The 17,318-nt window shown below is 43.6% G+C and overlaps 1 protein-coding gene across 1 annotated transcript in view; it reads right to left on the bottom strand.

The window, feature by feature from the left end:
- The window catches only part of WSCD1 (WSC domain containing 1), a 296,810-nt gene that overhangs the window by 126,260 nt on the left and 153,232 nt on the right, over positions 1-17,318 (bottom strand). Inside the window, exon 4 of the mRNA XM_078683536.1 lies at positions 11,117-11,301. Within this exon, the coding sequence (XP_078539662.1) occupies positions 11,117-11,301 (185 nt within the window). The remainder of the gene's footprint in view (positions 1-11,116; positions 11,302-17,318) is intronic.

Here is a 17,318-nt window from a genome sequence, read left to right as displayed (position 1 = left end):
ACAAGAAAACCAAGATAAGGGTCTAGCCATACACCCAGACTCTTAATCTGTTTTTGGGGGAGGCGAAGGGCCGAGACACCCAGGCCACCAATGATCTAGATTAATAGGGACCTTATACCCTAACATCATGATTTCGGTTTTTGCGCCATTTAGTTTGAGGAAGGAGGAGTCCATCCATTCAAGAACCTAGCTGAGACAGGGGGTGAGGTTGTTATCCCCTGTGTTGGCTGTGTCAGCCCGAGAAAGAGAGACCACCAACTGCGTATCATCGGTGTAGGTGACCAGTTGGACTCCCCATGGAAGCACCACATCAGCCAAAGGCCTCATGTAGATATTGAACATGGTAGGACTCAGGGATGATCCCTGGGGAACACCATAAAGCAGTGGGAGATGTTTCGATGTTACTTCATCTTCAAACACAGTAAAGGTTCTATCAGCGAGAAAGGACTGCAGCCATTTGAGGGCAGTTCTTGTGACTCCTACCTCCCTCAGGTGATGAATCGTGAGCAGGTGGTTCACCGTGTCAAAGGCTGCGCTGAGGTCCAGAAGGACAATGGCAGAGCAGCCTCCAGCATCAACAATTGTCCTTGCTTCATTGACCTCGGCAACCAGGGCGGTCTCTGTGCCCTGCTTACTTCTAAAACCCGTCTGGGTGGGATGTAGGGCGTCATTGTTCTCAAAAAATGATGATAGTATGGAATTAGCATGCTTCTCAGCAAGTTTGCCTACCCCAGGCAGCAGCGAGATGGGGCGATAGTGTGCCCAATCCCCGGGGTCTAGGCTAGATTTTTTTAGAAGTGCCTTCATTCTGGCTTGTTTCCACAGAGGCGGAACCAGCCCCGCATTAAAAGACGAGTTAATGACGTCCCTGATAACTGGGGACACGGTTTCCGATACCAACTTTAGCACAGCGGGCCGTGCGACGTCCGCAGGGGAGCCCGACTTGAGATTCCCCAGAAGTCTTTCTAGGGTAGCTGAGTCGAGCGGAGGGAAATTCTCCAGCTCGATAGGTAAGATGGTGGCGAGGAGAGAGGGATGAAGCTCCAATTGGCGGAACCTTGACTGAATATTCACCACCTTCGTAGCGAAAAAGTTGGCCAACTCATCACAATGTTTCTGGGGGTCCAATGATTCATTAGGGGGACTAGGAAGTGTGACCAATGATTTAAAAATGTAAAAAAGTTCCCTAGGGGAATTCGAGGCAGAGGCAATTTTATCTTGATAATAGGAAGATTGTACCGTTTGTATTTAATTTTTATAGCACCTTATTGCTGCTCTGTATTCACTCTTACTATCCTCAGAGAAACCCTTCCTCCATTTTCTTTCAGCCTGCTTGCAGACTTGTTTGAGCACTTTTAGTTCTTGGGAGTACCAGGCTTTTTTGTTAGGGCTAAGGCGGTGGTAAAATTCTATTTTAGGCAGAGTGAGATCCAACGAGGACTCTAGCCAATTATTAAATGAGGCATTTGCCGTTATGGGGTTAGCACTGATGGCTGGGGGAGACCTATTCAGATTAGCTACCCAGTTATCCAGGGAGAGTTTAGACCAAATCCGACTCAATTTTTTCTTAATTCTTACCGGATGCGCTTGGTTGGACGGTGTCCAAATAAAGGATAAAAGAGCATGATCCGACCACGGGACAATAACAGACTCTTCCCAACGGATGTTGTCATGATTGGTGAAGAAGTGGTCTAGCATATGGCCTGCTTTGTGAGTGGGACCAACCACAATTTGGTTGAGATGAAGCATCTCAAGACTTCCCATGAGGTCTTGCGAGGGGGGAGCATCAGATTCGTCTAGATGAATATTAAAATCACCCAAGATAGAAAAATTGGGAGCAGTATTAATGAAGTTGGTAATGATATCTTGCAGATCTGTGCAAAAATTAGAGTGTGGTCCTGGGGCTGGTACAGCAGGATAAGAAGCTAAGCTTTCATGCGGCTTCTGCCTGCCTTCCTCCCTGTAACCTGGATGTGGCATTACAGGCAGAGCTATACATTTTGGAACTGGAGAACCAAGTGTGAATTTCAGCATTGGCACATCATCCTGTGATTGTGGCACATCATTTAATCTTCCCATCACTATAAACAATGAATGGTGACCTTGTGTAATGTAACTGGTGCTCTTGTAAAACACTTCAAAACCTTCGGGTCGAGTTTGCACTAAATAAAAATTGTAGTAAAAGGCACAAAAGGTAACAATAAACACTTAACATACGAAAAGACAAATATATGCCATTTACTGGCTGATTTCTACAAATTTCAACCATAAAACCTGGATGAATTGCAGCGTCCCTGCTTAAACGGTGTGATCTTAGGCAAATAATTTATTTCACAAAAACTCTTTTTTCTTCATTATCACATATGAAAACTCTTTCAAGTATGTGAGCTGAAAATTCCAGTTGTACAACAACCTACTAAGTTTGATATAGCTGCCTATAATGTTGTTCTATAACAATCTGAGCCACGTACAAGGCTGACATGACAATTGTCTTGCCTCTTAGTTTATTTTCATGGCTCGGCTCGTGCACGGGCTCTAAGACCTGAGCCACACCTTTAGCTTGACTCTGCTTCAACTCTCGCTGTTAATTTGTTGGCTCACCAACATGTTGTATTGTGGGCACGCCCCTTGTCCACCCAATCACCCTGAAAGTGCTGTGACCATGTTTCCATTACCTGTGTACACAGACTTGCATGACTGGGAGGAGAGAAGTGTGCAGCACAAAGGCACTTGCAGGTAAGCAGCTATTAGGTTGTTAGACAAATGGCGTAACATTAGCCCCCACGGCACCGTGCACAGGTGGCGGGCCCCTAGCCTGGGGGCTCATGACTGGGTCTGGGGGTGGAGGCTCCCTCCATGTGCTTTGCAAGGCAGCCCCCTCAAGTTTTGTTACTCCACTCTGTAAGACATATTGCAATAAGGAATGTTTGACTTTGACCTCATGATATTAAAAAACAGCAGAATTTACAGCACTGTAATGCCTTGCCCTCACCTGGGTAATAAAAGTGCCCCTACTTTGATAACGGCAGCAGGAACAAGTTGGATTAATTGATGTTTCATCCTCAATTAACCAGACTAATGACTCAATTAAGATTTTTTAAGAAGGCGAAGGGGAATTGATCTTTTTCACTAATTTCTAAATTGATCAGCAAGGTTGACACTCACTCCATCTAGGCAGCGGAGGAAACGCCGCTCAGTATTTTACGCGCACTTCAAAGTCAGTTTTCTCACTTCTTACAGCCTGGTGTTTTCCTCTAGCGATGTCTGCAGCATTTGTTACACATGAAATGTTTATGAAATTACAGCGTCTCTGAAATGGTTGCCACGGATACAGGCGCTCTAGCAAGCTGTAACTCTGATCCCCAAAAGCTGCTAAAATGCATTCAGCAATGTACTGTACTGTTGTTCAGCACTGCTTTTTTGGGTCTAGGAAAATACACATGAACGACCATTTTAACGCATTCCTTACAACACCCTACACATGGTTAAAAATGGGACAAGACATGCATGTACATCACCACAGTGAAGCCTGACTAGGGACAAAACAATGCATTAGGGGTCCCGCTCCACTGTACTCCAATTGTATTTATTTATTTATTTATTTATTCCTTTTATTCCTTTTAAGAGTTTTATATAGCGCTGGCCAGACATGAAGGTATCCGAGCACTTTACATAATGATCACTCGTAAGATACATAGACATAATAATAATTACTACTTTATTGTTTGATTATTTAAAATCTTACAATATACAGTTACAAAAATACTTTTAGTATAAAACCAATAAAACTTTCATCATAAAATTCATTAAAATATATCCTTAGTATACTTCATTTAGGACTTAGTCTACTAATTTTGTTTTTACCATTAATAAAATTTTTACATAGGTAGCATTCATGGCTACAACATTTGATTGAAGACAACATTTCAGGGCTTGCCTACATGATCGTATTCCACGTACAATAAAAGGGACTTTAAGTAGTTTTGTCCTTTCATTTCGTAGTCCCGGACAAATACAGAGCAAGTGGACAATATTCTCCTTTCCGTTGTTACATAGTCTACATATTAAACTCCTTTTAGAGATTTTCCAAGGCGGGAGGTGGCAGTTTCCCGGAAGGATTCCAAATCTTGCTTTTAGAAGGATTTGTTTGTTGTTTCCTGACCATGGTATTTCTAAATAGTCTTGAACCTTCTTTGTTTTATATCCATTTATTATTGTCCAGTCATGTTTTCTTTTTGTCAGACTATCTTTATCATTCAAAATTGATAGTTGATTTGACGTTCTATTAATTATTTTCTTAAAGGAAGCGTTAGTTATGGTATTATTCCAAATTGCGGTGACTGTAAACTCTTCTATAGCCTCTTTAAGAAAAATCCATGGTGTTGCCTTTGTATTATTACTTATCTCCTCCATAATAACTAAGAGATTTGGTTATCTTGATCGTTTTTAATCCGGTTCCAGGTTTTAATAAAGTGTCCCTTCCTCGCATAATATTGGTTGGTTAAACCAAACTCAAGTCTAATTTGGGCTGGTGAGGCATTTGTTGGGAGATGAAATAGTAATTTGTATGTTTTAGATACAGCATTATTGATTGTTTCCGTATCCCTTCCCATTAACGACTCACTGCCGTATGTGATTGTTGGTTGTTATCTTGCCGCTATAACCTTTAAAAATGGCCCATATGTGAGGTTGCCCAGCGATCTCTGCAAGATTCTAAATGCGGCTGTTAGGGAGTTGGACTTCCTCTGAATATCTTTTATTTGGGGCTGGTAACTACCCTTCTCATCAAAAAGTACGCCCAGGTACTTATATACTTCAACCTGTTCTAGTTTGGTGTTTTCCATATACCAATTAAATGTTTTTCTTAATTTTTTGCTCTTTGCGACAATCATGACCTTTGTTTTAGTTTCGTTGATCACCATCCCATAGACATACTGGTATGTACAATGGCTCCAGACGTATCGCCTAGAGCGCACAATGACACTTGCAGGGTATGTTATCATAATAGTATGTACACAGGTTTGATTTCAGAGTAAACACAGCGACTCGTGACGGGATTGGCCTGGGGGGATGGGGGATAGTGAGGTAGAGTTCTTAATGTCAAAGTGTCTTGCGAGTTGTTGTGGGTCAGCTTTGATGGTTAGGTCATAGCTATCCATACGAGAGTTATTTCCATGATTCAATCAGCACGTGAGCAAAACATTCCTTTTTTTTATGGAGGGGTTGTTCATTTATTGTAAGTCATGCAACCCGTTTCTTGCATGTTGTGTGTAAAATGGTATTTCTGTACTGCAAGGATAGTTAGAATGAACTAGAGCTCTGGGCACCTAGAACTAGTCAGAATATTAGGCATAAGGAAGAAGGAGGGGCAGTTGTTGAGGCCCTGTGACCTTAGAAGCGGTGCTCCTCATTGATAAGGTGGTTCGTTAAGTGGTGAGATTTCAGTCTTCTTCGTGAGTGCAGGAGTCATTGTCACATCAAGATACATGTCTTGTGTTCTTTCTTGTATGACCTTATTGACTGCAGGCGTGGCGATAGCCTGGCTTCGCGTTTTGTGGAGGTCTCTCAAGATGGAATGTTTTATTTTCCAGATATGAGGTATTGTTGGCTGTTACAGTCTGTATGTGATGAGGCAGGTCATGAAGATAATACCAGCTATAAGAAAAGTCAATGCAGCTCTTTCTCTATGAGAGTTATTTCTTCGGTGAGCCCAGATGCATCATGCACAGTGACCCTCAGATGGACCTGTGGTGTGTCAGTCACATCTATGATTAGGCAAGTGCTTTAGTGAATGCTGAAGAGGGATACAGCTTACACTATGGTCCTATAGATTATTTCTGGGAAGCAGGGCAGGCTCAGATTTATCAGAACACTAATAGCTGGTAAATATCTGCTTGGGTCTTTTGAAGATGTAAGGAATGTTATGATTGCATAGATTGGGTAATAAGACACTGGCTACCAGTGAGTTAGGCGTCATACGTAAGACAACTAGCCTTATGCACTTCCTCAGTTAACTCCATTCAAACATTAGTGTTCACAGATTAATGGATTTGCCTTCCAGGTAACACTATTTACTTTATTCATATTGTTGCCTTCAAACAACAACAAAACCATTGCCAAAAATCCTATTAAAAAGAAATTAATTGTAATAATCCTAGACCTCTTCGACAATATTAAACTAACTTCACTGGTAGCCACATAGAATGCCACAAAGTCTGCTGCCCCCCAAACAACTAGTGTTGCTTTGATACTGCATTTATTTACAGACAGCTGGCATAGACCAGCTGTTTCCACCTTCTGTTCAACTAAGGACGTTCCAACAGAATGGCACAGAAGGCTCAACACAAAAGGGCCATCACTCAATATTTGTGAATGTCAACAACCTTCAGAAGTGAGTCTCCTTTTCTCTTTCACTGGAGACCTGAGCTTGATCATAATGAGACAGACATGACGATAAACCACGTAGAAACACATGACTCACACGGAGCAGAACTAGCTACTCAATGCCTCCCATTCCAGCTTCCACAGCAATCACAGCACCAACACCACTTGCAGCCACTGATGATATCCAAACCCTCCTCAACCAAGGAAAACAGCAGGTTTGATCCTCCTCGCCATCCCAGTAGCCTTCAACACTGTATGCCACCACATACTGATGGAACGACTCCACCACATCGGCATCCAAGGGGATGCGCTCAGATGGATAACCTCCTTCCTCACCGGAACAACCTAGAGGATCCCACCTCCCACCTTTCACCTCTGAACCCAAGGAGATCACCTGCGGCGTCTCCCAAGTCTTATCCCTCAGCCCCATGCTCTTCAACACATATATGACCCTGCTGGCCAACATAGTCAGATACCACTGTCTCAAGATATTTTCCTACTCAGGCAACACCCAACTCATCCTCTCACTCACCGATGATCCCACCACCATCAGAACAAACTTCCACAGATGCATGACAAACGTAGCCAATTGAATGAAGAACAACTGCCTACAGCTGAACACAAAAAAGACAGAACTACTGATCTTTGGCAACAGCAACAACACATTAAATGACAGTTGGTGACCATTAGACCTAGGACCCTCACCCACTCGCTCTGACCACTCCAGAAACCACAGAATCAACATTGACAACAAGATCACCATGAATCCACACCGTCTCCTCCACCTGCTTGGTTTCATGAAGAACATTAAAAACAACAACAAAGAAGTTTTTTGAAAACCCTTGAACCTTCTAACGCGAGACAGAAGTGAGCAAGAATTCCAGAAACCTTCCTTAAAAAGTGGCACACCTAAGAATGGCTGACGGCGGCAGGAGTCTAATAACACAGCTGCTTCCGATTAATGCTTCTGTATTTGGTCAGTTCCTTCATGGAAGAGTTTGAAAGAAGTATGCAGCCTTCGGATGGGGACCAGAGAAGGTGTGAGTGAGGCTTGAATATTTCAGTTATCGAAAAGATAATGATCGTACAGTGCATGAGATAACTTATACTTGATTTACCAATTCATATCAAATAGACCAGTCCTCATGATAGATCTTAACCACATTGATGGTGCATTGCCATAAATAAGAGTCTTACCTTGGCCGCACTGAGTAAGGGCACCTCACTGAAGGCCCCAGGGCCGGACTCGGTGCCCTTGGACTTTTTTAAATATAATACAGAAGTGTGGGCACCACTTGTATTACTCTTGTTTAAAGCAGTTGTGGTTGGTCGTATTCCAGCCTCATGGCAAGAGGCGGTAGTGGTCCCGATATTTAAAAAGGGCAATAAACATGATCCCTGTTGTTACAGACCCATATCGCTCATTGATGCGTCTTGTAAACTAATGGGTAGGGTGATTTTGGCTCGTTTGGAAACATGGGCTGAGTCAAATGACATCATTGTGGAATCCCAATACGGGTTTAGGTGGGGAAAAGGCACTACGGAGCAGTGCCTAAACTTGGCGCTAATCATGGGCAAGTACATGAGGGCCAAGCACGGTTGCATCCACTTGGCCTTCATGGACTTGTCCTGTGCTTTTGATACTGTTTGTAGAAACAAACTTTGGCAAATGATGGATTCTATGGGGTTTAAGGAGCCCTCGGTCACCCTCCTTCGTAGACTCCATGCTGCCACGACAGTAAGGATTAGATTTGGCCCGGCCGGTGAGAAGACAAAGTCCATACCATCGACTGAGGGTGTTCGCCAGGGGTGTATACTGGCTCCTTTTTTATTCCTGGTGTATACCAATGGTCTGGAAACTTTTCTGTTGGAAAGCTGTGTAGATTTTCCCCAGGTTAATGGTAAACGGATACCAATGTTATCTTATGCAGATGACACGGTTTTAATGACCCTAACTGCCATCAGCATGCAAATTTGTTTAAATGCTTTTGAAACCTTCATGTAGGGGCTAGATGTAAGGGTCAATTTCACAAAGTCCTTCACTATGGTCTGCGGCCCAAAAGGAGTAAAATCTCGCAGGCTTATGGTGAAGGACTCAACTATTGTGAAAGTTGACTGCTTCAACTACTTGGGGAACTTTTTTTCATAAAACCTTGAGTTGGGATCCTCTAGTATCTGCCCGTGTGCAAAAGGCTACCCAAACTGTAGAGGCTATTTTCCGTTTTTCTAGCAAATTGGGCCAGAAGCCGGTTGCAGAACTAATATCTCTATATAAAGCAAAATGCATCCCAGTTGCAACATACGGTGCGGGTGTGTGGGGGACGCAATCCTGCAACAAAATTCAAATTATGGAAAATAAGTTCATAAAACGCCTTCTATGTGTTTCAACAGGTACCCCTAACATTTTTTGCCATACTGAGGTGGGTCTTGAATTTGTGAGTGATACCATCCATGTCTCCCCTCTGTTTCTTTGGAACAAGGGTTGGAGTTCAGATGACCTGAAACTCACAAAGGAAATATTACAAGACTGCCTCAAGCTTGAACATTTCGAGAAGATCCCATGGCTAGCATATGTTAGGGAAACTCTTTCCAAGATAGGTTTGGGTTATATTTTTCCGAATACTGAGTCTGTTAGTAGTGAGACAAAGTTATTAATTAAAGAAGCCTATCGCACCAGGCTAGGTGTCCTGAGAAACAGTGAGAGTGCGGTTTACCACAAGGGAAGGTTGCAGCATCAACCTTACCTTTCATATATAGGACATACACAATGGCGCTTTTATTTGACTAGGTTCCGCCTTAATACACTGCATTTCCTATTTGCTTTTCCAAAACAAGTGGGTTGGTGTGAGAGTCTACCCTTTTGTGCCTGTGATAACAAAGTTTCTCAAAACACTGTCCATCTTGTACTTTTTTGTACTTTGTACAAAGATCCAAGAAACCGATTTATCAGGCCAGTTCTGTTATCCTTTGGATCTCGTTACTATAAAGAGGGATATGAGCATTTACTCTCATTATCAACCCCAGCAATATGCAATGCTGTGCTTAGTTTTATCAGAGTGGCACTCACCATTAGAAACCGTTACTGATCATCATCATGGAATACATGTTGATTCAAAATTATGAGAACATTGTATAGATTAGTATCAACATCAATTGTATTTGTACTGTTTAAAAATGTCTTCTTTTAATACAGGTGATTTTTTTAAATGTATTTGTAAATCATTTAGTGGTAACATAATAATGCCTTAAGATGTAAAAATAATGGTATGTTTTTAAATTGTGTATTACGTCATGTTTGTACTTTTATGATTTGTTTTCAAGAATCGAAATAAAGTTTACTATGATGATGATGAGTCTTACCTAACAATTGTTCATTTTCTGTTTAATGCAGTGTATGAAAGCATCTCTCTCCAATGCACTTATCCATTTTCTAAAGTGAGAACAGGATATTATTTTATAAAGCTGTAGCTGTACACGGCATTGGCCTCACACAGGTCAAGAACATTTTTATATTTCACAAGCATCAGCCTTATTTAGGAAAACTGGGCTGTGCAGCTGGCTTTTTCTAATATCGCTTGCTCTGCCAAGGGGCCTTTGTCAAGTGAGACATCATGATGGATTATAGTTCATGAAATGTCTCCCAATCAACAATATGGAGCACTACGAAATGAGGAGAAAACTATACAGAGTGCTAACATCATTTCGATGGAGTTGTCTTTCGGCAGCCCAGCATCAGACATTGAGAGCAGACCTTCTCGATGTCAGAGTCAAATATTGAAAAGTGACATGAAGTTCCTGATAAATTCAAAAGGAGGAAGAACCCATAATTCACTCATCATCCCAAGAATGCACACATGGTGCTGTTTATGTTTATGTTTACAGGCAGCTTGGGGCAAATGATTACAAGAAAGAGTGGAAGTAACATGACATGAACACATTACAGGAACATAAACCCATCATTAGCTATTTTGAGAAAACATTGCCAATGCTTAGTTTACACATTTAAAAAAATCCGGGTTGCATCACTTTTTGTAGCTCAATACTGATTGTTGTGTAGATTCATAAAACGTTCCACTCACCACATTTTGCAACACCAGAACAGAGTAAAATTCTGAAACCATAATTACATTTTAAAATTATTACCGCAGCCTCCCTGTTCCTAAAATTCGATAAAGTTCAACTTTATCAGAAATCATTTCAATGCAAAAATCGATTCGCAAGCAAAGAAAACAGAAATGAAAAAAATGTTTGACTGGAAAATATCCTGAATTATCTTAAAAGGCCATCTAATGAATGATGCCAGAATAGAACTCAAAACCCCCAATGACATCATCAAACAACTTTCTGGAATGCTTTTAGTTGGTAATTGTCGGCAATGCACAACTGGGCAAGGCAAAGTGTCTTCAGCTACTTATAGGAGGAGGACTCACTAACCCTGGGTGGCACCTAATGCCCTAATTACTTATCGGTAATCTTCATTACTCCAAGCCCTGGTCTTCCAAGATGCAGTCTGGTTTTTCTTTTCTGTTGGCCAGGAGAAGTAACTCAAGCGTAAGGACTGCATCCAGAAAGGCGGACGAGATTGTAATGTTTGATAAAAAAAACTGCTGGCATTAGCTGGTTTCATGAGCAAGATTTGTCTCCCTAGTGATGCAGTCACTTTCCCACATTGACCCCCCATTACAGATTCTTCCATTGTATACCCCTTCCAACGCTGACCCTCCTGACTTACGCTGCTTGGCGATGTCCCGCAGCTCCTCGATCCGGAAGACAGCGAGTCGGTTGACCCCGCCACAGAGCGAGCTCTTCTCCCCTTTGCACTCGTTGTTGCACTCCACCTCCTTGGCTCTGTTCTGGGGCAGCGTGTTCCCGCAGTAACATTCAGAACCAAACTCCAGGCCAGCATACAAGTAAGACCTGTACAGGGGAAAGTTCACAGCTTTCAATCACCTCAACCTGTTTTTCTTTTGTTTTCAGAGCATGCTGGAAATTCTGCAAGCATCACTGCAAGGCATCACAGTTCGTTGACCTTAGGTAGATATTGTATTCCATGTCTAAGAATTGAAAAGGTCCCTCCACATATTAAAAAAAATAACTTGAATTAAACTTTCTAGAAACTTTAACAACGTTACATATATCTGTCAGCATTTGCTACATTGTGCACTTGCTTGTTAACAAATTGTACTGATGGCACTCTTTGCGGCACTACCCGTAAAATGTGAGAGAAATTGACCATGGCATGGTATGAGCAAGGAGCACTTTCAGATTGCTCAGTTTCATTGCAAATGTCTTTGATCAAAACTCTGCACATATCTAACATGTGTTTGATCGAGAAGAATAATCTTTGTAACCACAGCATATATTTGAATTTTTTTCTCTTAATATTTGATGTTTGACAAAGGCTTATGTGAGCGAGGCAGGCTAGCCTGACAACCACAGGAGCCGTCTCCTCCTACAGTTTCCACACATATCTCACAATGATGTGTCTCTTGTGTCTATAAGGAAAGCATGGGAAACAGCCTTTATACCGCAGCTCGAACCACCCTCAGCCTTAACAGCGCGGTACGAACCGCGGGTGCATCTTTACAATGCATTCCTTTATCACGCAAGTTGTCACAACAACTTTCATTAAGCAAAGCGTTGTTGGATTGATGTTAAACTTCAAGTCCAACTCTTTCCCTACTGTTGCACAGACCACAGTTGGAATAGTAAATTAATCTATTCCAACTGTAGCGCTTTCCCTAAGGCAAGTTGTTGTAATGACTTGTGTTGTAATGGAATGTATTTTAAAGACATATTCGTTGTTTGGAGCTCGGTATTAAGGCAGGTGTGATTAATGCCTGTGTGGTTCTGACATACAACCAGGTGGCATCTTTAGGAGAACAATAAAATCTAAAGTTTTTGCAATGAACAGCCATGTGTCTATATGTCAATGTTTGATGTAAATAACCTTAACAGACAACCCAGAAATGTTCTGCATGACCTGGCGAGTTATGGAGCAGTAGGCACAAATGTTACCAGAGGCAAGAGAAAGAGGCAAGAGGACTGGGTCTTAGTGACACATTATGGAATTGTGAGGCAGGAATTTTCTAAAGCTTTTTGAAAATGCTATGTCAACCTATCCCAGTTATTTTATACAGAATAATTTATGTTTATGTTTATGTTTATGTTTATTAGATTTGTATTGCGCACAAATACCCGAAGGTGTCTCGGCGCAGAGGATTATACATTGACAAGTTTAATGCAAAATGGAATCATTGATCAAAGAGCCATGTTTTCAGTTGTTTTCGGAAAATTAAAAGGGTTGGACTGGTCTTGATGGTGAGAGGGAGAGTATTCCAAAGCCTCGCAGTAGCTACTAGAAAGCGTCTATCTCCCCAAGCAACTGGTCTTGTGCGAGGAAGAGGTAGAAGGTAGTTAGATGCAGAGCGAAGAGACCTGCTCGGGGTGTAGATCTTGAAAGCCTTTATTAGAAATTGAGGGCCCGAGTTGTGGATGGCCTTATACGCAATACAGAGGGCCTTAAATTTTATGCGGCTCCTGACTCTAAGCCAGTGCAGTTGACGTATGGCCGCAGAAACAGAGTGGTATTTGGGAATGGAAAGTAGTACCCTTGCCGCCGCATTTTGGATCGATTGCAGTTTGTCCACTACCTGCTGCTGGGCATTTAGCAGGAGGGCATTGCAATAGTCCAGTTTTGAGAATATTAAAGTTGTTATCAAAGTTTTTCCTGCAGCTGGAGGTAAGTAGGGGAGTCATTTTTTGATTTTTCTGAGGGTGAAAAAGGAGGATGAGATCACAGTATTAACATGATGGAGAAATGTTAATTTGGTGTCAAATATGACCCCAAGATTTCTGACCTTGGCGACCGGTACTGGCAGGGGGCCAAAGTCAGTGGGCCACCAGCTGTCTGGCCATAACGGAGACAAGTTGCCAAAGGTCATCACTTCTGTCTTGTCCGAGTTTAATTTTAGGCAGTTCATCGACATCCAGGAACCTATGGCTAGCATAGCCTCCTGGAATCTCGATGCAACTGCCAGTCCATTCTTATGGACAGCCAACACCAGTTGGGTGTCATCTGCATAGGTGGTTAAACTCAGCCCATATGATTTAATGACCCTCGCCAAGTCCGACACATAGATGTTAAATAGTGTCGGACTTAGCGATGATCCCTGGGGCACTCCGCACGGCAACGTGGATGTGGGCGAGTAGAAGGTGCCCAGTTTCACAGATTGTGAGCGATTGGCCAAAAAAGATGCTATGAGGTCTCTGGCTAGATGGTTAACCCCCAGTGCTGAGACACGGTCGATCAAGATGGAATGATCGACCGTGTCAAAGGTGGCGGAGAGATCTAACAATATGAGTGCCGCCGCCCCATTATGGTCTAAAATGGTTCTGATCTCATCAGCCGCCTTTATCAGTGCCGTTTCTGTCCCATGGCCTTCTCTAAACCCAAACTGGGTATCATCCAGCAAGTGATGTTGATCAATAAATTCTGAAAGCTGATGGTTCATAAGTGATTCGAAGATTTTTGCTGGGAAAGGAAGGCAGGCTATGGGTCTGTAACTGGCTAGTTCTAAAGGGTCCAGTGACGTTTTTTTTAGCAAAGGTTTAATTATTGTTTTTTTCCATATCTCTGGATACTCACCTGTGAGAAACATAGAATTACTGATATCAGTAAGAGGAGACGTGATAATGCCACTGAGTAAATTGAGTACCGATGGTGGACAAGGGTCTAACGGGGAGCCTGAGGTAATGGTTGCTGTATATTTATTGATTGTATCGGCTAAGACGGGCTGAAACAGGGAGAAGGTTGGACCAGCAGCCGGTGTGGAAACAGGTCGAGGGTCCAAGCCTAAAGAATGAGTTAATGAAGAAAAAGTTCCATAGATATTGGTGACTTTGCTAATTAAGTAATCTGCTAGAGAATTACAGAGGTCTTGAGATGGCTCAATAGCTGAAACTGATGGGGGAGTCGATAAGGTGTTAACTGTCTGAAACAGTTTTCTGGAAGAATTTTGTGCAAGCTCTATTTGGGATAGATAGTAAGCCCTTTTATGAGAGATTATAGCACGCTTGTATATAGCTATGGCAGCTTTATAGCGTTGTTTATCATGAAGGTTGTAATGTTTTCGCCAATGTCTCTCGGGGTTCCTGCAGTGCTGCCTCTGCAGTCTGAGTTCCTTCGAAAACCATCTCGCAGACTTAGTGGAACGATTAGGAAAAATTAATTTGATGGGTACAGCCATACTAAGTGCGTCCAGGAGCCAATCCTGGTACCTGGTAGACGCCTGATTAGGGTTAACAGAAGTCTCAAAAGGGGGAGCTGTAAGTAATTGAGTGAAAAGGGAAAGATCTAGATTTTTCCAGTCGCGAATACTCTGCGCAGTTTGCGATTTAAATTGTGCTGGGTTAGGGTTATGTGCTTTTATACTAAAAATGACTACTGCATGATCTGACCAGGTCAGGGGCAGCACTTTAGTTAGGGATATGGCTGAGTTGTTAGTGAACAGCCCATTCAAGGTGTGACCAGCTTGATGGGTTGGGACTGAGACTAGCTGGTGTAGTCCTAGCGCTTCCAGATCGGTGATAAGTTGAATCGTATCTTTGTCCACGGGGGATTCAAGATGGAAATTAAAATCTCCCAGGACTGTGTAGTCCGACGATTCTGTACACGGTTGTAATATCTCGCCAAGATTGGAGAGAAAATGTGTACGTGGGCCAGGAGGTCGATAAAGAAGAGTACCCTTAAATACTTGGTTGTTGTTTAGTATAACACCACCACCCTTCTGGACAACCTGGCCAACCTTGGACTCGAACAACTTGTCAATACCCCCACCCACTATGCCGGACACACGCTCAACCCAATCTTCACCTCCAGCAAGCACATCTCCTTCGATCACACCACAGCTCTCCATTTGACAGACCACAGCTGCGTTCACTTCAACTACAAAAAGACCACGACACACAACCCCCCACAACCTATTCCCCGAAGAAACTGGAACAAAATTACCACCGACCAGCTCTTCACATCGCTTCACCAAAACCCCCCTGCCATATCATCGGACCCAAACCAAGCAGCCCACCAACCTCACACAATGGATCACCTACAGCGCTGACGAACTAGCACCCTTGAAAAACCACCAAACCAAGCAAGGTAACAAAAAAAACCCTGGTTCAACGATGACCTTAAGAAATCCAAGAAGCTCTGTCATACCCTCGAGAAAGCCTGGAGAAAAAACCCAACCACTAACAACATGGCCACCTTCAAGAACGCCACCCATAAACACCACCAACTGATCCAATCCACCAAGAAATCAGCATTCAAGGATCGCCTTGACAACAACGCCCAAAACAGCAAGGAACTATTCAACATCGTCAAAGAATTTACCAACCCCACCGCCGGCACCAACGACATCACTCCTTCCCAAGACCTCTGCAACTCCCTAGCCTCATTCTTCCACAACAAAATCGCCGACATACATAACAGCTTTGGAATCCAGTCCGAAGACTAGTCCACTCCACCCACCTCCGAACCAAAACCGTCCTCTAACAACCTTTGCGCCTGGAACCCAATCACCACTGAAGACACCGTCCGCCTGATGAACTCCATCCACTCGGGATCGCCAACCGACCCATGTCCCCACCACATTTTCAACAAAGCAGACTCCATTATCGCACCCCATCTCCGTGACGTCATCAATTGCTCCTTCAACTCCGCTACCTTCCCGGAAAGCTGGAAACATGCCGAACTCAGCGCCCTCCTGAAGAAACCCACAGCAGACCCCACTGAACTTAAAAACCACCGCCCCATCTCGCTCCTCCCATTCCCTGCCAAAGTCATTGAGAAAGCCGTCAACAGTCAACTCGCCGCCTTCCTCGAATCCAACAAATCCCTCGACCCCTCACAGTCCGGCTTCCGAGCCAAACACAGCACCGAAACCGCCCTCATCGCAGCAACAGACGACATTCGAACCTTACTGGACAACGGAGAAACAGCTGCCCTCATCCTACTTGATCTCTCCGCAGCCTTCGACACAATCTGTCACAGCACCCTCATACAACGCCTCAGCAACGTCGGAATACAAGGAAAAGCATTGGACTGGATCATCTCGTTCCTCGCCGGAAGAACCCAGAGAGTCCGCCTCCCCCCTTTTAGATCAGAAGCCATCGAAGTCATCTGCGGCGTACCACAAGGATCATCACTCAGTCCCACCCTCTTCAAAGTGTACATGAGCCCCTCGCATCCATCGCACGCCAACACAACCTCAACATCATCTCCTACGCAGACGACACCCAGCTGATCCTCTCCCTCACCAAAGACCCGAACACCGCCAAAACCAACCTACACGAAGGGATGAAAGAAGTAGCCGAGTGGATGGAGAACAGCCGTTTAAAAATGAACTCGGACAAAACGGAAGTCCTCATCTTAGGATCATCCCCCGCTGCCTGGGACCACTCATGGTGGCCACCGGCCCTGGGAACCGCACCCATACCTACGGTCCACGCACGTAACCTAGGCTTCATCCTGGACTCCTCCCTCTCGATGACCAGACAAGTCAAAGCCGTCTCATCATCTTGCTTCAACATCCTACGCATGCTCAAAAAAATCTTCCGCTGGATCCCCACCGAAACAAGAAAGATGATCACCCACGCACTGGTTACAAGCCGACTGGATTACGGAAACACCCTTTACGCCGTAACCACAGCCAAACTACAGAAAAAACTCCAACACATCCAAAACCCCTCAGCCAGACTCATACTTGACATCCCCCGTCAAGCTCACATTTCCGGACACCTGAAAGACCTCCACTGGCTCCCCGTCAACAAGAGAATAACATTCCGTCTCCTCACCCACGCACACAAAGCTCTCTACGACCTAGGACCCGAATGCCTCAACATGCGACTTTCCTTCAACACCCCCACCCGCCAAC

This window comes from Lissotriton helveticus, chromosome 3_1, assembly GCF_964261635.1.
Source record: "Lissotriton helveticus chromosome 3_1, aLisHel1.1, whole genome shotgun sequence".
In the NCBI taxonomy this organism is placed as follows: Eukaryota; Metazoa; Chordata; class Amphibia; order Caudata; family Salamandridae; genus Lissotriton; species Lissotriton helveticus.
The sequence above is the reverse complement of the archived record's forward strand: the minus strand, read 5'-3'. Positions and strand labels throughout refer to the sequence as shown.